Source organism: Rana temporaria, chromosome 4, assembly GCF_905171775.1.
Source record: "Rana temporaria chromosome 4, aRanTem1.1, whole genome shotgun sequence".
Taxonomy (NCBI): Eukaryota; Metazoa; Chordata; class Amphibia; order Anura; family Ranidae; genus Rana; species Rana temporaria.
The window spans coordinates 40,364,196-40,389,165 of NC_053492.1; the positions used below are offsets into that span (position 1 = coordinate 40,364,196).

Below are 24,970 nucleotides of genomic sequence, written 5' to 3' on the forward strand. Positions count from 1 at the left end.
TACAGGGGGCAGTCAAAGTGGGGGGTCTATTTTCACTGTTAAATCCTCCTGTATCTCCCTTGCAGTACTTGATTCCGGCAGGAAGGGAGAGGAGGAGAAATCAGCAGCTACAGGGGAGCCACAGGGGATCGGTGCTATGGGAGGGGGCACAGAAGAGTGGAATTTTAGGGGATAGTGAGGAGAGGGGAGGAGTTACAGCATCTCGATGTGTGCATTGTGTGTTAGTGAACAATGGGCCCCACCCCCATACATTGCACACACGGATGATATGCCATCCCCCCATGTCTCTTTGCAACATAGGGGAAGGTGTTCTGTAATACACAGAGATAGTTGGAAACATTGCTAACTGATAAAAGTGAGCACAGAAAAGGAAAATGAAAATTATTGGATTTCTGGACGGATCAACACGTTTTCTGCATTAAGGCCTCATGCACACCGGACGTTTTTGGAAGTTTCTTGACGTTTATACAGCAGCTGTTTTTGGTAGTAGACGTTTTTCTACAGTCATTAAACTCTCCATCCTGTTATCCCATGGCTCCATGCACACTGGAGCTGATAAACTTCAGTTTATTGGAGCTTGGGCATTTTTTTTTTTTTTAAGCCCATAAACTATGTTAGCTTATGTGTCTATGAACACATGGACGTTTTTCAGCTTTAATGAGCAGTGGAGTTAATGGGCTTTTTTCTGAATGCCCGAAAATCGGTAAAAAACATCAAACGCTAATAAACGCTCAACAACTCTCGCCAGCATTTTTTTGTGTTTTTGATCCTTTGAAAAAAAAAGAAAAAAAAATGCTAACGCTGAAAAACGCTAATAAACGCTATTGCAAAACATTAAAAAACATTGAAAGACTCCCTGCAAAGCTACTGGCGTTTTTATAACATTATTTTAGTGTCCAGTGTGCATGGAGCCTATGTGTCCATGCACACATAGGCGGTTATCAGCAGTTTTGGGCAGTGGTGTTTTTGAGCAGTAAAAAAATAAATAAAAAAATAGTGGGTTCTGAGAGATGTTTTTCAGCTGTAAAAACGATCTAACGCTGATAAACGCCGATAAACGCAGATAAACGGAAAAAAAAGGTCGCTCCCCAGTGGTTTTTAATGTTTTTGATCCATTGAAAAAAAAAACTTAAAAAAAACGCCAAAAAAAAGCTAACTCTGGAAAATGCTAAAAAACGCCAATAAACACTAAAAAAACGCTATTGCAAAAACTTTGAAAAAAGCTGAAAAAAGTTAAAAAAACTCACTGCAAAGCTGCTGCCATTTTTATAACGTTATTTTAAAGTCCAGTGTGCATGAGGCCAAAGCTCAATTACATGAATCAGATTAATTGCTATTTACTAAAGATAAAAAAAAGATTACCATTGCCGTCTGTAGTTTTGGAAAATATTGGCATCTTTGGTCTGTTAGAAAATTCTTCACCATGGTTGAGTAGAGCATCTTTAACAGTGTCATAGCCGCACAAGACAATGACTCTTGCCATTCCGAAATGAATAGTTAATACTGTGCCATACTTCTTAGACAGCTGTAAATGCAACATACAGAAGAAGACATCATTAACAATATTAGTGTTAAGGAAATCCTCCACTATTATGTGTAAACACATCATTCATTCTTCAATGCCTGTGTACCCCTGTAACGGAACCCCAAATGGGACAGGGGTTAAATCCGTTTAAGATATTCCATTCCGAACCCAATACAGCTATTGACACTCCACAGTCACGCAAACAAACCCCAATAATGAGACACCGCTATATTTGAGGTTCAAAACGAATAGACTCTTTAATGAGAAACTCAGGCTCTTTATATACAGTCAGTAACACAAAATGAACAATGACTCAATTCCACCCACCACATGACACAAGTAGCTCAATACACATCTTTTTGGTAGACCTTCTGGCACCAGCTCTTGATCTAATTTACATGAGCCAATTAACTAATCGTGACTCCGAGATATGGCCTTTCAAGATAGACACCTGCTATACAATACACATTCCTTTAGTAGACACAATTTACATGAGCTAATTAACTACAGCTGATAAGTTAGACATCTGACCTTTAGACTGTGTTAACTCACAATCCACATTTATCATCAATAGAACTTCACACAATACAGTGTCCATTAGCACAACAAAATGGAAGGTTATTAGGAGCCATACTAACATTCATTTACATCACAGTAGCAGACGACATTAACACCTAACAGTCGGTGTTCCCACATTGAATGAGTCACTCTTTCAATTAACCTGTAGAGTTCAGAATCAACAACCTGTAAATAGTTATTACAGACATTCTTGAATATATTGTGGATTACAGACCCATGTTAACGCAATCCAACATATGTCCATTATTTCCTGGCTCAATCTGTGCCCAGAAGTGACTCCTGTTACAACCCCCAAAGTAGTTGCTTTTTCTTCAGGTCCCTCGCACTCAGAGCCAGTGGCAGCTGGTGCTCAAAATGTTTGGGGGGGGGGCGCATGAATCTGTGTATTGTATTCAGTGGTGGTGCAGGAGCGAGAGGGAGTGGCGCTCCTGCGCCCTCTATGGACACACTGCTCAGAGCCTGCAACTCTACAAGCATCAAGCAGCACCATGCTCCTTGACACCCTCAGACTGAAGAGTGGATACTTATTGTAAATATAATGTATATACACTGTATAAATATCAACCAGAAATTAAAACAAGCCCTCAAAAAAATTAGTAGCAAATAAGATACACAGTTGGAAAACACATTTATAAACAGTAGTAATTAAGGTATACGGTTGATAGTATTCCAATAGTCCAGAGAATGACCCCTTAACTCTATACTAGGGAGCGTCCTTCCTAAGGGTCAATGTTTCAATAATGGTCTGTCAGTCTGTATTAAGCCCTTTCACTGGTGGTTAGCATGTTGGAGCCCAGAATCAGCATAAGTTTCTCCTAACCCAGGTATTGGGGCCTCCATGCACATGGTGGTAGACACAGAAATTAATCTAATGCTTGTGGTGTTTATTCTATGTACCTGTTCATGGCCCCAACCCCTATTTGGAGGGAGCCACCCTTTTAGAACCAAATCTCTGTCCCACTTTTTTCTCAGATGTAAATCTGAAAAAATGTACTCTTTAATTACAAAAAGTGATATACAACACTAGGCCTGTTTAACCAACATGTAAATCATTGCATTTTAAGCCAGTAAAACAGGAAGAAAGGTGGTGAAAATAACAATTTGTGTGCTCAACTTATCAATTTTTGCTGTGTTAATTCTCCATAGTCTCACGTAACTGCAGTATCTTCCCTGTCCAGAGGGAGTAGCAAGAAGAACAAAACATTTTACTTGACACCATAGGCGTGGCCACATAGTGTGCTGGGTGTGCCTGGGCACACCCTAATCACCCCATGTGAATTAGCATTATCCAGGGGCGGCACCGGGTGGGTGGTTGGGGGATGTCGGTGGCCAGTGTAAATGCCCCTATTATATTAAAGGCTAGGTTCAATTTCAGGAACACATTACACTCGTATTTAGGGTGTCACGTATAATGCTCCCAATCAACTGTCTCTCACCACCAGAGCCTCCTCCCTGTGACAGCAGGCGGCATTCATGTGTGTTTGAGCTTTGGGGTGCACACCCTAATGCAATAGGCTGCGCACACCTATGCTTGACAAAGGAAGTCCTTCAGTCCATCTTCATCTAGCCACAGCACTGTACAATGTGAAGTAATCTCCTTGCTGTCTGCTGCCCTATCTGGTCCTGCTATTTGGAATCCATTGGTCTACTTTCTGACAATTTGGTTCGGTAACGGTGTTCAAAAAGATAGGCTTGTCAATCAGAGAAGCACTAAGTAAGCCTCAACACAAGGAAGATAATCAGGATTAAGGTAGGCCCTTCCACTCATGGCTAAAGGTCTGGTATGCTCTCCTGAGAGGCAAGCCACTAATCAGCATCAATAACTGTCTATAGCCCAACTATGGTGACCCAATTTGAGCTGGAAATATATAGGAGGTGATACCAATGTTGCTGGTGATGCCCAAGGTGCTGAAACAGGAGAAATTAGGGAATTGGTTGAATGTGGTAGAAAACACAAAAAATAAATGTACAGCTGTTCCTGGATAGTTTACAGGTACAAGTTCCTGGCAAAAACAGATAGCTCATGTGCCACTATGGCAAGTGGAGTTACCAATATAAGAAGCAACAAACTCAAAAGAGGGCAAATACTATTTATTTAACCAGGAATCATATGAGCCTTATTTTCAGCACTGCAAGGCATGTTCATAAGGTAGAAGGAATGTTGACTAAATAGCCGTTGTACACACGGGCAAGAATCTCGTCAGGAAAAAAATGTTGTTTTCCCTGACGAGATTCTTGGCAAGAATCTCTTGCCGCCCAAGTGTAAAGACTCTTGTTTCAAAAGAACCACGGTTCTCTTGAAAGGAAAGAAAGCGGTGATGTCATTGCGTATGATGGCATGCGCTTGTCAAATTCGATGCCGTCGCCGCCAGCTTGCTGCACCCTACCTTTGCCTAGGAAGCTACCGCGCATGCGTCAAAGTCATTTCGAGCATGCGCAGGTTTCCATGGCGACAGGTAAGTATGCACACTCTCGGGTTTCTCGGCAAGAAAACTGCAGAGAATCTCACGACGAGAAAAATAGAGAACATGTTCTCTATTCTTCTTGTTGAGATTCTGGGCAGATTTCCAGATGAGAAACCTGAAAGCCTCGTACACAAGCTCGGTTTCCTCGGCAAGAAAGCTCTGCCAGCAATTTTCTTGCTGGTTCTTGCAAAGAAAAACGAGCGTGTGTACGAGGCCAATGCCCCATATTGATACCTTTCTTTAAAAAAACCTTATATCAAAGTTGGCCTTTAAAGCAAGAGAACATCTGTGAGTTTGACAAGATGGCTGTATTACCTCCATAAATGTTTTGTAAGGTTGTTTCATGTCAATCATGTGCAGATTTCCAATGATGGGTAAAGGTTTGGGCCCAGGAGGTAAATCCTTGTGTTTATGTCTCTTCTGGTTGCTGTAAACATTGGCCAAGAAAAGGATGACCACCACAGATAAAAGGATTACACTAAGGTCCATGGAGAGCGTGTTGCCAATGATATCTAAGGAAAGGAAAACAAAAGCATCAGAGTAAATGGAGCTAATTGGATCTGCTATAATTTTTTTACGTCTGTCTCTATTTGTACACTATGCATGTGTGTCCACTTTGTTTGTCTTGGTGATCATGTTATCAAAACAGAAAAAAAAAATGTAAATTCTAAATTTTTGAGATGTCACAAGACGAGCGGATGGTTAATCCTCCAATGAAGGCACCTATTCCAGTCACATCTATCTAACAGAGGAATCCCTCCCACATTGTAGAGATCTCTTTACACTTCCTGTTGCATCTCTGCAGTGGAAAGTGAAGAGAAACACCCCCAAGAGGACCTCAAAATAGAAACTGAGAGGGGGATCAATTCACAATAGCATATCAGTATTTGGGTCACGTGACACATTTTTCCCATAAATCGCATGTGATAGTGAAAATGTTAATTTACTATGCCTTTATGCGATATTTACCTCAAAAAGCAAAAACACTCAGTAAATACTGCATGATACAGTGTTAATCTCAATTCTCTAAAGAAAATAAATAATTAAATGCATGTGTTAAATAAGTGGTGGTCCAGGCATGTAAAATTTAAGGAATGTATAAAATGTATCTGGTTATCAAGGAGCTGGCACCCACAAGCGCCCTTAAAAACCAGTGAATATCTGGTTGTTAGGGAGCCGGAAGGCTGCCTCGTCCTTAACAACCATAACAGCATGATGTCCTTAACAGGGTCTAGTATAGATATTGAGGGGGACCCCATGACCCCCCAACATCCACATGTCCTCGCTATGGGGGGCGGTGAGTTGCAGATTGTCCCATTCTCTGTCACTTTCACTTTTGACGGACAACTTGGCCTGCATGTAAGGGCTTGTTCACACTATGTGTAATGACCCTTCCACACTGGATTAAGGTGTACGTTTATCAAACGGTGATAATTTATCTCATTTCAGTTCTCAGCAGTTCTCAGAAAAAAATCTTCTCCTCTGGCACCCTGTTTATGAAGCTGAGAACATTTGTTCTCAGAATGAGAATAGATGAGAAGTTTTTCCTCTGAGAACACTTGAGATCTGAGTAGAAGAGGGAGGGTCTGCCTGTGATCTCCTCATACACCTGTGTGATTACAGAGCAGCTGAGTTTTTAAAGTGAAACCAAAGTTAAAAAGACTGTGTTATTACATGAAAATAATAAGTGCTTTTTAACTCAGTTTTTTTACACACATTTTGGCACATTGTTTAAATGTGTGTTTTTAATTGCTAATTTTGGCATTATTTATGCATATTTTGGCATTTTTTTAAACATGGAGCGATCTACAAACTCCTGAGAACTGCTTCTCTCACTGTAATCTCGTGTGATATAGCGGGATTACAGTATGAGGAAGTAAAAAATACAAAAGTTGAACACGAATCAGCACACATTATACACCACATATTAATAAAATAATAAAGTTACATTCCTACCAAACAATATACATTAACCTAATTATTAAAATACATTGTTTTTATCAATATTTAAAGCTCATACATGTGCCTATTTAAATGTGAATGGTGTATAGTATATGAACGGAAATCCACATATGTAATGCAGCTATACACCATTCATATAAATGAAAAATACATTTATGATCATTCATTTTATTTATTTTTAATAACGTATACAAATATAAACCCTGTATAACTGTAATAGAACAGTCCATGGGTAAAACCATATTCTAGGGTTTACAATTTTTTTTTTACTAATAAATAAAAAAATTATATAAAAATTACTTTAATAATAGCATTTTAATGCAGGTAGAATTTATATATATATATATATATATATATATATATATATATATATATATATATATATATATATATATATATATAAAATATTTATTTATATATAAAATATATATAAACAATATTTATTTATATATTTATTTATAAATATAAAACATATATTTATATATATATATATATATATATATATATATATATATATATATATATATAATCTCTATATAGAAATATATATATATATGTGTGTGTGTGCATATTTTATATATATATAAAATATACACATCTATATATATATCTATAGTGTGGTGGCAAAATAGGCCGTACGCAGAGCACAGCGCCATTTTGCCCTGTGCTATAAAGCACAGCATCCAGTCTTAATGAAATAATGCTTATTTAAGCTAAATAGATTCACTCACCATCATTCTCTGCCATTCATACAAAGAGACACCATCACCAGCCTGTTCTCATATCATTCTGCCAGCATCACTGCCATTCCTGGCTCAGCCAAGCACCCTTTATTTACCCAAAACAGGAAGTGCTCACTGCACCCATTAAACACCTCCCTCATGGGAGTGGTTAACACATGATGTTCCACTGACACAGCTAACACCATATAAGGATGTTCCTTCTAACAGGAAGTCCCATAGAATACATGAATAGAATATAATACAATGGATACAATACAACGCATAGAAATACATACAATGCTGCTAAAGGCTTATGGGCGTGGCAGGGAGTGCCCCCCCTGCCTCTAACCGATCATAAGCTCTCATATTAATCGCCTGATAGAATCCTAATCTGCGCCATTCCATAGAATAATGCATATCCAGATTATACCCTTATTAAGGTGGAAAGGAAGCTATCTAAAGGCGTACGCCACGAATCGCAAGCCCTGCTGATCAGACAAGACCCAGATAAGGGCGCACATCTGTCCATAACCACTAGTGTGCCCGCGGAGTGAGCGCATCCCCTCCTCAACGATCGTCGGTGCTAAATGCACAGAGGGCCCCTCGCCAGCGGACATACACCCACGCCGCAAACATCACACTCCAACCTCAACACATTTTCTACTACCAGATGAGATTCAACCAGCCTCAGACTGCCCCAGTCAGTTCTATTTAGAGCGTGTTGTGACAGTACTAAGACTGGGTGCCATTATGACAATACATATTAAATACATCTTCAAATTTCCACCACAATAGATATACATAGAAATAAATACACACACACATATATATGCTATATGATGATGTATACATATATATATATATATATATATATATATATATATATATATATATATATATATAAGCAGGGCCCTCTGATCATTCCTGTATTAAATTGTATTGTAACTATAATGTCTTCCCTGATGTTGTAAAGCGCTGTGTAAACTGTTGGCGCTATATAAATCCTTTATAATAATAATAATAATATATACACTATAAATTCCTAACCTGCTAATTTTGGGGTGTGTAATAAGTGGAGAAGATGTGATCTGACTGTATGGCTGCTTGTGTGTGAAGCATGGAAGTCAAAAGACTTCCTTCTTCCTCCACAATACTCAGCCAGCTTCACGCTTCTCACTCTGATTCTCCACCTCTGAGATGGTGAATCAGAAAGTGAGAATTCTGTCACAGATCGCCAGTGAGGTGCTGAGATCACACCTTCATAAACTGGCCGTTTCTGTGACAGTGAGTTACAGATTCTCACTGTGGTGAGATAATCAGTGAAGAACATGTTCTCAACTGATTACCTCAGCTTCATAAACTGTGTATGACCTGAGATCAGCAGTGAGAATCGGGATCACCGCTGATCTCACTTTCATAAAAGGACACCTAAGACATGTCTGAATTTTCCACACCGCACTGGATGTCACTCCAAAATAAAGTTGAAAAAAAAAAAAAATGTGTGAGATGCTCTGTAATGAGAATCATACAGATCCCTGCCAGAGACGTCACAGCACTAGCCTGCAGTTAGGTAATGCATTCAGCTCCTAAAAATGTTAGAAAAGAAAAGAAGATGAGAGTAAAATAAACCCCATTAATACTGTCAGTTGTAGCCTTAGTAATCTCATTTAACATTTATAAAAGTGGCCACAGTAATAATCCCTAGCATAGTTGTAGGTGACCACATTAATAACCCCCAGAACTGATGTTAGTAGATGCAATAATACCAGCCACATTCATGATCACTGATCAGTAGTGTTTTTTAACCCCCTTTGTTGGTATTCATTGGCTGTGCTTTTAACCTGACCCCCCCACCGCACCCCACATTGGTGGCCAGTTGCGTTAATATCAAACCCCCCCATTGCTGGTCAGAGTTGAATAAAGCATTTGAATAGGAATACAAATTCTACATACACTGACACTTTGGTGGTCAGTAGCAGGTTTTTTTTGCTGCAGTACGGAGGAAATGCACGTCATCAGTTTAATTTTTACTATTTCTTAAAAATTTGCATTGTGGTATGGCTCAGGATTGGAGCTAACCTGTCTGATGTGGGGGTGCTGTAAAAAATGTCATGGGGCAGAGGATGGGAGGTCATCAGGGCAATATACATTGGGTAAGCAGGGCAAAAGAAAATGTCGGTAGTTTGTAGGGTAGGTACAGGGGTCAGAAAGATGGAGGACAGGGGTCAGTGGGGCAGAGGACAGGGGTCAGTGGGGCAGAGGACAGGGGTCAGAGGGGCAGAGGACAAGGGTCAGTGGTAAGTGATGCAGAGGACAGATTTTTCCTAACAGTAGGAGGGGAGACAGACTATGTGCCTAGTTGCTGTACACCCTGCACACATTTATCACAGTCCTCATAGCCACAAAATACTCCTACTTATGTCACAGGTGACAGTCTCACAGATACACAGAAGCCTCAGAACAAAGGATCATTTTTAATTATTGTAATGTTTCCAACACATGTTTTCTGCACACAAAAAGTGATCACTTTTTCTGTCTGAGCCTACCTTTAGGAAGAATTTCATTAAAACCAGCAATTGTTGGGATGATCAACACTTTGGTCAGGACTATGTAATGTACAATACATTGGGTGTTATTTACGAAAGGCAAATCCACTTATAGTGCAATTGTAGGTGCAGTCGCTGTAGATCGCTGTAGATCTAAGGGAGGCTACGTCAGTTTCTCTCCGGGACACTGTATTATCCCAGAATGAAGGTGCTCAGGATCCAGGACAGAACTGAAAAATGCGGGACTGTCCCAGGGAATTCAGGACATGTGGTCACCCTAGCCACCACCGCCCTATTGGCTGCTTCTCCTTTATTTATGTGTTACTGTCAATTACCCATAAGGTTAACACACTTAACCAAAAACTCAGTTTACTGAATAAATGGCATAGATATAAAATTCCTCTTTACACAGTGAGGTTCCAGAATCATGTGGCAGTGCCACAGGTTATTTGGTGAACATCATTCCTCTTTAACCACTTCAAAACCAGACACATTCACCCCCTCCCTGCCCAGGCCAGTTTTCAGACTTTAGCGCTGTTACACTTTGAAAGACAATTACTCAGTCATATATATATAATCAAAAGGTGCAGCGCAACCAAATCTAAATGATGTAAAGTCCAAGGAAGGAAGTCCCAAATTTAACCACTTAAGCTCCGGACCAATACGCTGTCTAAAGACCAGAGGTGTTTTTACAATTTGGCAATGCGCTGCTTTAACTGGTAATTGCGCGGTCATGCAATGTTGTACCGAAACGAAACTTGCGTCCTTTCTTCCCACAAATAGAGCTTTATTTTGATGGTATTTGATCGCCTCTGCGATTTTTATTTTTTGCGATATAAACGCAAAAAGACCGTAAATTTTGAAAAAAAAAATGATTTTTCTTATAACAAAAAGTAAAAAAAATCGAATAAACTAAATTTTAGTCAAACATTTAGGCCAAAATGTATTCAGCCACATGTCTTTAGTAAAAAAAATCGCAATAAGCGTATATTTATTGGTTTTCGCAAAAGTTATAGCGTCTACAAACTAGGGTACATTTTCTGGAATTTACACAGCTTTTATTTATGACTGCCTATCTCATTTCTTGAGGTGCTAAAATGGCAGGGCAGTACAAAACCCCCCCAAATGACCCCATTTTGGAAAGTAGACACCCCAAGGAAACTGCTGAGAGGCATGTTGAGGTCCATTGAATATTTAATTTTTTGTCCCAAGTGATTGAATATGACGAAAAAAAAAAAAAAAAAAAAAATGTTACAAAAAGTTGTCACTAAATGATATATTTCTCACACATGCCATGGTTATATGTGGAATTGCACCCCAAAATACATTCTGCTGCTTCTCCTGAGTACGGGATACCACATGTGTGGGACTTTTTGGGAGCCTAGCCGCATACGGGGCCCCAAAACCCAAGCACCGCCTTCAGCATTTCTAAGGGCACAAATTTTTGATTTCACTCCTCACTACCTATCAAGGTTTCGAAGGCCATAAAATGCCAAAATAGCAAAAAAAAAAAACCAAATGACCCCATTTTGGAAAGTAGACACCCTAAGCTATTTGCTGAGAGGCATGTCGAGTCCATGGAATATTTTATATTTGACACAAGTTGCGGGAATATGACAAACTGATTTTTTTTGCACAAAGTTGTCACTAAATGATATATTGCTCACACATGCCATAGTTATATGTGGAATTGCACCCCAAAAGACATTCTGCTGCTTCTCCCGAGTACGGGGATACCACATATGTGGGACTTTTTGTGAGCCTAGCCACGTACGGGGCCCCGAAAACAAAGCACCCCGCCTTCAAGATTTCTAAGGCATACATTTTGATTTCACTCCTCACTACCTATCACTACCTATCACAGTTTTGAAGGCCATAAAATGCCAAGATGTCACACAACCCCCCCAAATGACCCCATTTTGGAAAGAAGACACCCAAGCTATTTGCTGAGAGGCATGTTGAGTCCATGGAATATTTAATTTTATGGCCCCAAGTGATTGAATAATGACCAAAAAAAAAAAAAAAAAACTTTTTTACAAAACGTTGTCACTAAATGATATATTCTCACATATGCCATGGGCATATGTGGAATTGCACCCAAAATACATTCTGCTGCTTCTCCTGAGTACGGGATACCACATGTGTGGGACTTTTTGGGAGCCTAGCCGCGTACGGGACCCCGAAAACCAATCACCGCCTTCAGATTTCTAAGGGCATAAAATTTTTGATTTCACTCCTCACTACCTATCACAGTTTCGAAGGCAATAAAATGCCAAAACAGCACAAAACCCCCCCAAATGACCCCATTTTGGAAAGTAGACACCCCAAGCTATTTGCTGAGAGGCATGTTGAGTCCATGGAATATTTAATTTTTTTGCCCCAAGTCACTGAATAATGACCAAAAAAAAAAAAATACAAAACGTTGTCACTAAATGATATATTTCTCACACATGCCACGGTTATATGTGGAATTGCACCCAAAATACATTCTGCTGCTCTCCTGAGTACGGGGATACCACATGTGTGGGACTTTTTTGGGAGCCTAGCCGCGTACGGGACCCCGAAAACCAATCACCGCCTTCAGGATTTCTAAGGGCATAAATTTTTGATTTCACTCCTCACTACCTATCACAGTTTCGAGGCAATAAAATGCCAAAACAGCACAAAACCCCCCAAATGACCCCATTTTGGAAAGTAGAACACCCAAGCTATTTGCTGAGAGGCATGTTGAGTCCATGGAATATTTGATTTTTTGGCCCCAAGTCACTGAATAATGACCAAAAAAAAAAAAATACAAAACGTTGTCACTAAATGATATATTTCTCACACATGCCACGGTTATATGTGGAATTGCACCCCAAAATACATTCTGCTGCTTCTCCTGAGTACGGGGATAACCACATGTGTGGACTTTTTGGGAGCCTAGCCGCGTACGGGGCCCCGAAAACCAAGCACTGCCTTCAAGATTTGTGGAGTGAAATCAAAAATTATGTCCTTAGAAATCTTGAAGGCGGTGCTTGGTTTCGGGGTCTCATACGCGGCTAGGCTCCCAAAAAGTCCCACACATGTGGTATCCCCGTACTCAGGAGAAGTAGCAGAATGTATTTTGGGGTGCAATTCCACATATAACCATGGCATGTGTGAGAAATATATCATTTAGTGACAATGTTTGTACATTTTTTATTTTAATTTTTTTTGGTCATGATTCAATCACTTGGGGCAAAAAAATTAAATATTCCATGGACTCAACATGCCTCTCAGCAAATAGCTTGGGGTGTCTACTTTCCAAAATGGGGTCATTTGGGGGTTTTTTGTGCTATTTTGGCATTTTATGGCCTTCGAAACTGTGATAGGTAGTGAGGAGTGAATCAAAATATTGCGCCCTTAGAAATGCTGAAGGCGGTGCTTGGTTTTCGGGGTCCCGTACGCGGCTAGGCTCCCAAAAAGTCCAAACATGTGGTAATCCCCGTACTCAGGAGAAGCAGCAGAATGTAATTTAGGGTGCAACTCCACATATAACCATGGCATGTGTGAGCAATATATCATTTAGTGACACATTTTTCTTTTTTTTTTTTTTCTCACATTATTCAATCACTTTGGACAAAACAAAAAAAAAATCAATGGACTCAACATGCCTCTCAGCAGTTTCCTTGGGGTGTCTTCTTTCCAAAATGGGGTCATTTGGTTTTTTTTGTGCTATTTTGGCATTTTAAGGCCTTCGAAACTGTGAAAGGTAGTGAGGAGTGAAATCAAAAATTACACCCTTAGAAAGCCTGAGGCGGTGATTGGTTTTTGGGGTCCCTTACGCGGCTAGGCTCCCAAAAGTCTCACACATGTGGTATCCCCGTACTCAGGAGAAGCAGCAGATGCCTTTTGGGGTGTAATTCCACATATGCCCATGGCATGTTTGAGCAATATATCATTTAGTGACAACTTTGCGCAAAAAAAAATATATATATATATATATATTATATTTCCCCGCAACTTGGGTCAAAATCTAAAATATTCCATGGACTAAAGATGCCTCTCAGCAAATAGCTTGGGGTTCTACTTTCCAAAATGGGGGTCATTTGGGGGGGTTTCAATTGTCCTGGCATTTTAAGCACAACAATTAGAAGCTTATGTCACACATCACCCACTCTTCTAACACATTGAAGAAAAAGCCCTTTCTGACACTGTTTGTTTACATAAAAACATATTATTTTTTGCAAGAAAGTAAAGTTGAACCCCCAAACATTATATATTTTTTTAAAGCAAAGGCCCTACAGATTAAAAATGGTAGGTGTTGCAAAAAAAATTTCCACACAGTATTTGCGCAGCGTTTTTTTCAAACGCATTTTTTGGGGAAAAAATACACTTTTTTTTTATTTTAAAGCACTAAAACACACTATATTGCCCAAATTATTGATGAAATAAAAATTATGATCTTAGGCCGAGTACATGGATACCAAACACGACATACTTTAAAATTGCGCACAAACGCGCAGTGGCGACAAACTACATACATTTTTAAAAGCCTTAAAAGCCTTTACAGGTTACCACATTAGATTTACAGAGTAGGTCTACTGCTAAAATGACTGCCCTCGATCTGCCTTCGCGGTGATACCTCACATGCATGGTGCAAATTGCTGTTTACATATGACTCCAGAACCGACGCTTGCGTTCGTCTTGCGCAAGAGCAGGGGGGGACAGGGATGCTTTTTTTTATTTTTTATTTTTTATATATTTATTTCGCTTTTTTATTTTATTTGTTAACTGTTCCTTCCATTTATTTATTTTTTTAACCATTTTTATTGTTATCTCAGGGAAGTAAATATCCCTTATGATAGCAATAGTTAGTGACAGGTACTCTTTTTTTTTTTAAATGGGGTCTATTAGACCCTAGATCTTTCCTCTGCCCTCAAAGCATCTGACCACACCAAGATCGTGTGATAAAATGCTTTCCCATATTCTCAATGGCGCCGTTTATATCTGGGGGGGGGGACATTCCCTCCCACTGAAGTTAAAAGCAGTCTAGAGGCTAATTAGCCGCTAGGACTGCTTTTACATGAAAGCCGACCGCTGGCTGAAAAGAATGATACCAAGATGATGCCTAAACCCGCAGGCATCATTCTGGTATAACCATTCAAAGTCCTGCAAACATACCAGTACGTTGATGTTTCTTGTTGGACATGTATTGTAATCTTTTTTTTTTTCATGCAGTCTGTTGGCTGAACAAAAAAAAAGATGATCGGTGGGTATGCCCACCATAGAATACCTCCCTTCATCCACCCACTTCTAATGATGGCATACATGCAGCCATTTATATATGCCGAAGCATGGGGGGCATCCTCCCGCAAAAAAGTTATGCCGCGAACGGTCGGACTTTCTATGCCGCGTACACACGGTCGGACTTTTCTATGCGTGTACACATGGTCAGACTTTTCCACAGGAAAGCCTCCGTAGGAATGTCAACCGTATGTACGCGGCATTAGGAGCAAAATCGCTCCTCCGCCCCTAATGCCCCCATGCTCCGGCATATATGCTCTTTTTTGAACTGTAGTGGTGAAATCACCTCCTACAGCATTGGAGTCGCGGCTTTATATATCGTGGGAGCAAACGCTGTTGCTGTCACGCTAAATAAATCCCACTGCAACTGATGGCGTACCTGCTAAGCAAATGATGGTTAACATAAAACAAAGTAACATTCCAGTATAACAGTAAGATCATACCATACCTGCAAAGCAAATACCTATAAAAAAACATAGTAAAAAATAAAACATTTTTTAAACGCAACCTGTGCCTAAAATATTATATATGCCAAAGCATGGGGGCATCCTCCCGCAAAAAAGTTATGCCGCGTACGGTCGGACTTTCTATGCCGCGTACACACGGTCGGACTTTTCTATGCCGTGTACACATGGTCAGACTTTTCCACGGGAAAAGCCTCCGTAGGAATGTCAACCGAATGTACGCGGCATTAGGAGCAAAATCGCTCCTCCGCCCCTGCTGGCCCGCATGCTTCGGCATATATGCTCTTTTTTTAACTGTGGTGGTGAAATCACCTCCTACAGCACTGGAGTCGCGGCTTTATATATCGTGGGAGCAAACGCTGTTGCTGTCAAGATAAATAAGTCCGCGCAACAGCTGAATGGCGTACCTGAAAACAGTAAAAGAAATTACATACCTGAAAAGCAAGCATGAAAAAACATAACAACAATAAAACTTTGCAGAATAGAATACAGTAAAAAAGAGCAGAACAATAGAGAGAAATAGAGAGGGAGAGAACAATAAAACGACAACTATTTTTGGTTTTTTTATTTTATATTTTTTGTGTGTTTTTATTTTTTACTTTTTTTTTTTTTTTTTAACACTTTTTTTTGTAACTGTGAACTGTAACTTCAACTTTTCGGTTCCAGGTTTGGGTCTCTCAAAATGCGATGGCATCTTGGGAGACCCTGTGTGAGTGTGCCTAGCCTGTGAAATGTTTCACCCTACACTAATAATTAACGTGTGTGTGGAAGCGTTCAAAACATTCACCAATCAAAGACCAGGATTGCCAGGACATTTGGGACAAAAATAACGGGTGTCACGCCTAAATCCGCGCTTGGTACAGACACGACATTTTCTTGGGGGGGCTCGTTGGGTAGGGGTACTCGGGAGGACATAAGAAAAATGCCTCTCATGCAGTCGCTTACTGCATTTGGTAGGAGATGGTGAGGTACAATACCGCCTGGATACAGGAGTTCTGTGATGATATCCCTCTGGAATTGAAGGAAGGATTCATTCCGTCCTGAAGCTCTGTATACGACATGAGCATTCAGTAGAGCCAATTGAAATAAATGTAGAGACACTTTTTGTACCAGCGTCTCGTCTTACGGGCAATATGATAACGGCGCCATCAACTGGTCGTTGAGGTCCACCCCTCCATATTAAGGTTATATTCGTGGACACAGAGGGGTTTCTCCACAACACCAGTCGCCGTACGAATTTGGACTGTCGTGTCTGCGTGAAGGGTGGTAAGAACGAAAACATTCCTATTGTCCCGCCACTTCACAGCGAGCAAATTTTTACATCTGCAGCAGGCTCTCGCCCCCCGGCCTAACACGGGCATCTACAAGCCGCTGGGGGAAGCCCCGGCGATTAGGTCGCACGGTGCCACATGCTCCAATCTGTTGATCAAATAAGTGGCTAAAAAGTGGCACGCTGCTGTAAAAATTGTCCACATACAAATGGTACCCCTTTCCGAATAAGGGTGACACCAAGTCCCAAACAATCTTGCCAGCGCTCCCCATGTAATCTGGGCATCCTTCCGGCTCTACCTGACTATCTTTCCACTCGTAAACCCTAAAGCTCCATGTGTAGCCTGTGGCCCTGTCACAGAGCTTATAGAGCTTGACCCCGTATCTGGCACGCTTGCTGGAAGGTACTGTTTGAAAGACAAGCGGCCAGCAAATATAATCAGGGACTCATCAACGCATACAACCTGCTGGGGATTAAACAAGGCTGCAAAACGTTCGTTGAAATGGTTTACGAGGGGCCGAATTTTGTAGAGCCGGTCAAATTCAGGGTCTCCACGTGGACGACAAAGTGCATTGTCACTGAAATGCAGGAACCGCAGGATCGCCACGTATCGTCTCCTGGCCATGTGAGCAGAGAAAATGTACATATGGTCATGGATGTGTGGACCAATACATCCGCAATGACGGAAATTTGTGTAGGCCCATGTTGAGGTAAGGCCCAGAAAGGTCTTAACTTCGGAAACCTCGAGAGGTTTCCATTCTTTGGCAAGGCGAGACTGGGGGTTAGCGGCGATGTAAGTACCAGCATAATAAATTGGTCTGTCCACAATAGATCTATAGAGATCTTCCGTGAAATACAGCGAATAAAAATCAAGTGACATAAAGTTCGCTGTAACCACCTGAATACCGGGTTGGCCAGTGAATTGGGGAAGTACAGGTGCTGTAGAAGTGGTGGGGACCCAATCAGGATAGGCAAATTCTACAGGAAGGGCACTATGGGCACGACGGGCCTGTCTCTGTCTTTTTCTTGGTGGCAGCGGGACACTACTTGTGCTTGCCCATCGCCAGCTTCAACTGCACTTATGGGACTCGCCACGTCACCAAGTGTTACTGCAGTGCTGGATAAACGACCAGGGTGTACTAGGCCGCTGGTGCTTGCAATTCACCAGAAGGAATAGCGGCGCTAGTACTGGATCTCTGCTCCATACGAGGGTCCTGCGGTTCTTGCTGCTCAACAACATCAGAATGGGATCGGTACGCCTGGCCTTAGCAGGGACCTCAACTTCGTCGTGCGAGCTATCTGACATGGAGCCGCTGTCGTAAATGGGTTCATATTCTGAGCCAGAAGTCTGTCAGATGCGTGACCTCCTCCTCTTCACTATCTGACAGGCACATGAACTCAAAGGGCTGCTTATCATTGTACCTTCGGTTTGCCATTTTGGACTCTAAATTTAGTGGTACAATGGTAAGGATTCACAGGTAAAAAAAGCACCTGACTATAGAAAAGCAAATGTAGAAAACGCTTCAAAAAAAACTGTAAGCGATCGCAGGGATCAGGCCTGTCTCTGCGAACGCTGCAGTTATGTGTCTTGTGTTTTGTAAGTGACAGTGATCGATCGATACTGCACTTGGGTGGGTTGGGCTGGGCAGAGGGGGAAAAACGCAGGTGCTAGCGGGTATCTGGGCTGATTCCGCTAACAATGCGTTTTTGGGTACCCTAAACTGCTGGTACGCTAGTATAGATCTGATCAGATCAGGTATCGATCCGTTCAGATCCTATACCACTAAGGGGGGTGTATGCTTAGCGAGTGGGTGTAAGGGTACTGGCTCTAACCTAACGCTGCCTGGGGTGACGCAGACCCTGACTGGCGCTAAAATTAAATTTATATCACCCGCCGGGTGATCAGGGGTTAAACCTATTGGGTTATATACGGCGGGTGCTCTGATGCTATAAACAGCAAACTAACCAAACCAGCGTCAACCGTAACACTTATACGGTGATCCACTGTTGAAAAGGGTTAACTAGGGGGCAATCAGGGGGTTAAAACCTTTATTCGGTAATATATGGGGGTACCTAACGCTTTCTAAAAAACCTGGTGGCGAACCTAAAATACTAAATAAACTAACTGGCTAACCACGTCACCAGTGACACTTATACAGTGATCAGTGGTGAAAGGGTTAACTCTAGGGGCAATCAGGGTTAAAACCTTTATTTATGGGGGTACCTAACGCTATATAAACCTGGCGGCGAACCTCAAAAAAAAACTAACTGCCTAGCGACAACAGTGACACTAATACAGCGATCAGAAACCGATCGCTATGTGACACAGGCAATAGGGGTGAAAGGGTTAACTCTAGGGGCAATCAGGGTTTAAACCTTTATTATGGGGGTACCTAACGCTATATAAACCTGGCGGCGAACCTCAAAAAAAAACTAACTGCCTAGCGGCAACAGTGACTCTAATACAGCGATCAGAAACCGATCGCTTAGTGACACTGGCAATATGGGTGAAAGGGTTAACTCTAGGGGCAATCAGGGGTTAAAACCTTTATTTATGGGGGTACCTAACGCTATATAAACCTGGCGGCGAACCTCAAAAAAAACTAACTGCCTAGCGGCAACAGTGACACTAATACAGCGATCAGAAACCGATCGCTTAGTGACACTGCAATAGGGGTGAAAGGGTTAACCTAGGGGCAATCAGGGGTTAAAACCTTTATTTATGGGGGTACCTAACGCTATATAACCTGGCGGCGAACCTCAAAAAAAACTAACTGCCTAGCGGCAACAGTGACACTAATACAGCGATCAGAAACCGATCGCTTAGTGACACTGGCAATAGGGGTGAAAGGGTTAACTTTAGGGGCAATCAGGGGTTAAACCGTTATTGGGGGGGGGTAGGGGGCTACCCTGGACCTAAAGGGCCTAAACCTAACTGCCCTGACACTTTTTTCTGTCACACTGACACTAAAAGCAGTGATCAGAAAATAAATGATCACTGCAATCAGTGACACTGTGACAGGGGGTGATCTGGGGGGTGCTGGGGGGGTGATCGGGGGGGGTTATGTGCCTATGTGTGCTGGTGTCCAGTGTGCTGTTGGTGCAACTCACAGTACTGACGTCTTCTCTCCTCTGGAATCAAACGAAAGACCGCCAGAGGGGAGAAAACGTCACTTCCTCCCTGCCTGTGTTTACAGTTACACAGGCAGGGAGGGCTCTGCACTCCGATTCGCCGAGGGAGATCGAGAGGGGACGGCTGGAAACCAATAGCCGCCCCCTCCTCCCGGACCTCCCGTACACCGTTCCCGGCCGCCGCATGTACCGGAGGGGGTCCCGATCGGACCCCCGAACCGAGGTAAGGCGGGGACGTACCTATACGCCCATGTGCCTGTACGTGCCATATTGTGGACGTATGTACATGCGGTGGTCGGGGAACTGGTTAAGAGTCCATCTACTGTAAGGATTTCTAATAGGCAGTGATAAGGTAAGAAGTGTCAGCCACCTCAGGTGAAATCTCCATCACCAATTTTCATACAGGCCACTCACCTCAATTGTTGACCCCTGTAAATACAGATGTCAAATGCGCTTTACCCACAGGGGTTGGCCCCCTGACAAAGCTCTTTTGGCTGTACTTCTCCTGTGAATCACAGGAGTGCAGTTCATTCTGCACTCCTGTGCCCCGTTTTCAGCAGACAGCAGGCTGAAATCTGCTGTCTGCTGAAGTCACAGAGCTGGTCCAGGCTTGGGCAAGATCGCGACAATGGAGTCAGAATCCGCTCACATGCTTGGACCGGCACTAGTTGTGAACCTGAGAGATCGGGGGGGGGGGTTGATCGCTCAGTTCTCAGTCTTAGAGGTGTTGGGGGACAGAGGCAGCAGGTAAGTATGACTATTAAATTAAATATTACCATACTTCTCTTTTTACCAACCTTAGTGTTTACTTACCAGATCACAAGCTTCCATATTGCTCTTTCTCCATGATGAAATCAGGTGGGACTATAATGCTATGTTGAACAGAGATTACTCTGTTCTACAATACCAGCTTCATATCAGTTTCTGGTTCTGTAAGGGAGAAAGTAATCTCAGCATCTGCCACCCTTCTGCATTCTGCAAGGGTGCCAAGTCCAGGATGTGGTGGGGCTCATCACAGAGAGCTAGGCAAGCTGTGTGTTGAGCACCAAGGACTCAGTGAGCCCACTGACCTTAGACAAGTACGTAGAGGGGCGTCAAACTCAATTTCATCATGGGCCACATCAGCATTATGATTGTTCTCAAAAGGACCAGTTGTATCTGTAAGATTAGATGTCCAGTGCATCCCCTCCCCTTACATTAGATCTCCCACCATCAGAAGTTGAGTCCCCCACTCTCCCTTACATCACAGTGCACCCCCCTTCCCTTATGCTGCTGCTAGGAAGAAACTGGATGCATTGCTTGAAATCAGAAAGTAGGGGTCTGGAGGAGGACCAGAGAAGGGTTGGGGCTCTCCTGCAGCTGCAGGAGAGGTGCGAGGGCCACATGAAATGACCTGGAGGACCGGATTTGGCCCACGGGCCTTGTGTTTGACACCTGTGACGTAGACAGTAAATTCTGAAAAGTGTAATTTTCTGTACAGGATTCTTGTTGTAGGTCAGTGATTTACTAGGCCATGATGAAGAGATAATGGCCTCTTAAAAAAAAACAAAAAAAAAACGATAAAAACAGTTATCATATTACTGTCCTCCCACTAAACAATTTTATTCAAGATAACGCTTCCCTTTACTCACAGTTCTGTGTTGTATCTGATCCTGTTTTCCAGTCTTCCGTGTCTCTGCAGAGAAGCCTTTTCCCTTATTGACAGTGAGAATTTATGCTCAGTTGTGACCGCCTTTCCTAACATTCTCCTTCAGCAGACCTGGCAGAATTCCAACTTGTCTGTCTACACCCAGCGATAGGAAAAGTTATTATAATGTGATACTGGCTGGGAAATTTAGCATTCTGCAGGTTATTCGCTATCATGCATGTGCTTAGTTCAAAGTTTAGTGATTGTGTAATGGTAAAAATAGTGATTTAGTGGTTAGTATTATGCCGCATACACACAACCATTTTTAATGGTCTAGAAAAAACAACGTTTTTTTCAACCCGATTATTGTTAAGCCTGCCTTGCCTACACACGATCGTGAAAAAAAAATGCTCTAGCAAAGCGCGGTGACGTACAACACGTATGATGGCATTATAAAGGGGAAGTCCAATTCGGATGGCGCCACCCTTTGGGCTGCTTTTGCTGATTCGCGATTTTCACTCTTCGTGCTTTTCAGTCTGTTACAGCGTGATGAATGTGCTATCTCCATTACGAACGCTAGTTTTACCAGAACGAGTGCTCCCGTCTCATAACTTGCTTCTGAGCATGCACATTATTTTCACGACGTTAAAGCCCACACACGACTATTTTTTACGACGTTAAAAAAGACAACGTTAAAAACGTCACGAAAATTTAGAACATGTTCTAAATTTTTAATGCCCATTTTTAACGTCAGGAAAAATGCTCTGGAGCCCACACACGATCGTTTTTAATGACATTAAAAAATAAATAAAAATTTCACATCGCAAAAAATGATCGTGTGTACGCGGCATTAGGGTTTCTTCACACCAGTTCAGTTGAACTTGCATCGAGCTGTACAATTCTAACGCACGGTCAATTCCAAGGCACACAAAAAACAATTGTTTTCTATGTGCTCTCTTCACACCATAATGCTCCCTTGAGGTAAGCACAGTTTTTTTCAGAAAAAATTAAGGATTTTTCTGCATTACACCAGACGTCATCTGAGGACATCGGTCACGGCACAATAACGTGACAAAAAAAGGTAAACAGTGTTGTGACAGACCCAACCCAGACAGTAGCTTCTGGTGGGGACTGCAGAGTAGCCTCTTTCCTACTGACTTTGGGCCCTGGATCTTGAAGGGGCTCTATTCTTGGTTTGTGTGTGCCTGGGAGACCCTTGAAGTGGTTTTGCTTGAAATTTGGGTCAATGTCTCCCTGAAACAAACAGCCTTTGGGAACCTAGGACCTGGATACAGATTTGGGGGCCTCTGTGTCCAAACAAGCCATGACTGCTTCATCCCTCCTAGATTCAGAGACTAATGCCTCGTACACGCGACCGGTTTTCCTGACAGGAAAACTGCCATGAGAGCTTTTGGCCGGGAATTTCCAGCCGTGTGTATGCTCCATCGCAGTTTTCCCGACAGGAAAACTGCGGGGAAAAAAGAGAACATGTTTTCTTTTTTCCAGCCGCGATTCCCGGGGGACTTTTCCCGTCAAGAAAACCGGTCGTGTGTATGCTTTTACAAGGGGGAAAAAAATGTGCATGCTCAGAATCATTCTGGTAAATCTAGCGTTTGGAATGGAGATAACATATTTGTCAACTTCAATTTCAATATACTTCTGTTCTCTGCACCTGGGCACTTAATTGTTTTCTGCCGCCACTCCTCACTGCACCAACTCCCACATGGACCAAAAGGTTTAACGTTTTTTAGTTCGATATACCCTTTTCCTTTCCTTCCACAAGTTTCTCTCCCCCCTCTCTCCTCTCCTTCCTCTACTCTCTTCTTTCTTTTTTATCCACCCCACCCTACATTATGACTGTATGGACTGTCAGGACTTGAATATTCTCGATTTCTGTTTCAGCATCAGCTGAAAAATGTTACTCGAGTATATTATCTCTCATCTCAAACCGAATGATAATTCATATGTGTTTTATGTTTGACTGTTTATTTTCCCACAGTTCAAACATGACAGTTTGGTTTTATAATATTCAGTTTTTGCATATCCTGATGTATGACTTGCTTACACATACTGTAAATGCTACATTATTGTGTGACGTGTGGAGATGTGTTTATATTATTAAAGTGGAGGTTCACCAAAAAAATAAATTTTTAACACTAGATTGGGCCTAATTACGGGAAGCAGAATCAGGTGTTTTGTTTAAAATCAATGCAGTACTTACCGTTTTACAGATAGATGTTCTCCGCCGCTTCCTGGTATGGGCTGCGGGACTGGGCGTTCCTATTTGATTGACAGCCTTCCGACCGTCGCATACAGCGCGTCACCAGTTTCCGAAAGTAGCCGAACGTCGGTGCGCAGGCGCCGTATAGAGCCGCACCGACGTTCGGCAACTCGTGACGCGCTGTATGCGACCGTCGTAAGGCTATCAATCAAATAGGAACGCCCAGTCCCGAAGACCATACCCGGAAGCGGCGAAGAACATCTATCTGTAAAACGGTAAGTACTTCATCGATTTTAAACAAAACACCCGATTCTGCTTCCCGTAATTAGGCCCAATCTAATGTTAAAAAAAAAACGTCGGCTGAACTCCCGCTTTAAGTAAATAAAAGTGCAGCGCCTATAAAAGGAACTCCTATAACAAGAGTTCTATATGATGAAGTGTAATAAACAAATTCAAACGTATGAAAGTGAATATGTGATTTACGACTTAATATACATGACATATATGTAAGTGTCCATAAGAGTAAATCCAAATGGAGCAATCTTTGTAGAATCAATGTGGAAAATTTCCCTCGAGAAACGTGATCCCTCTAGAAAACAAATGATCAGATGAAATACCCTTACCGAATAAGGTGGACCCAAACCTCACCGTACGGTGGTGGGTCATACATGCATGGAGGGCCAACTGCCCGATCTGGTCACTGCTGTTTATAGTGCTCCTCGCTTCCACTGGACTGGTGATCTCCTCGACAGAAAGCTGTAGGAATCAACCTCCAGGCGACTCACTCTGCTCCAATTCCAGGTGAGAACAGTGGGTAAAGCAAAACCAGCTAGTACTAGACCCAATGGGTTCCAAGCATGAGGGTAAAAACAAGGAGAACGACTCCTCATAGCGTAAAAAAGCTTAAAATGTAATTCTTAAAATGCAAAATTCTAGACATTAAATCCAAAAATTTCAAATTAAAAATAAAATATAAAAAATCTCATCTCAAACACCACATCCAAAATAAAGATAAATGTCATCAATTCATACACAATTTGCGCAGTATGGAAGTGGTGTGGACCAATGTATGTGCCCGAACGGTTTCGTCTGAAAAGACTTCAACAGGGGCATACTGTTAAAAATGTAAGCTAAATAAAAAATGTAAAAACAAAATAACGTTTAAATAACCAGTTCACATTTTAGGAAA

General features: G+C 41.9%; 1 protein-coding gene across 2 annotated transcripts in view; it reads right to left on the reverse strand.

The window, feature by feature from the left end:
* Window positions 1-21,695, reverse strand: part of LOC120936160 (cytochrome P450 2K6-like) — a 55,815-nt gene extending 34,120 nt beyond the window's left edge. The window contains exons 1-3 of one of the 2 annotated variants that reach the window (XM_040348306.1): window positions 21,565-21,690; window positions 4,885-5,081; window positions 1,363-1,525 (exon numbers count right to left, since the gene is read on the reverse strand). In XM_040348306.1, the coding sequence (XP_040204240.1) occupies window positions 1,363-1,525; window positions 4,885-5,058 (337 nt within the window). In that variant the 5' untranslated portion in view covers window positions 5,059-5,081; window positions 21,565-21,690. Of the gene's footprint in view, window positions 1-1,362; window positions 1,526-4,884; window positions 5,082-21,564 lie in introns of both variants that reach the window. The other variant, XM_040348307.1, reaches the window with a different exon arrangement.
* Window positions 21,696-24,970: the final 3,275 nt, after the last annotated feature.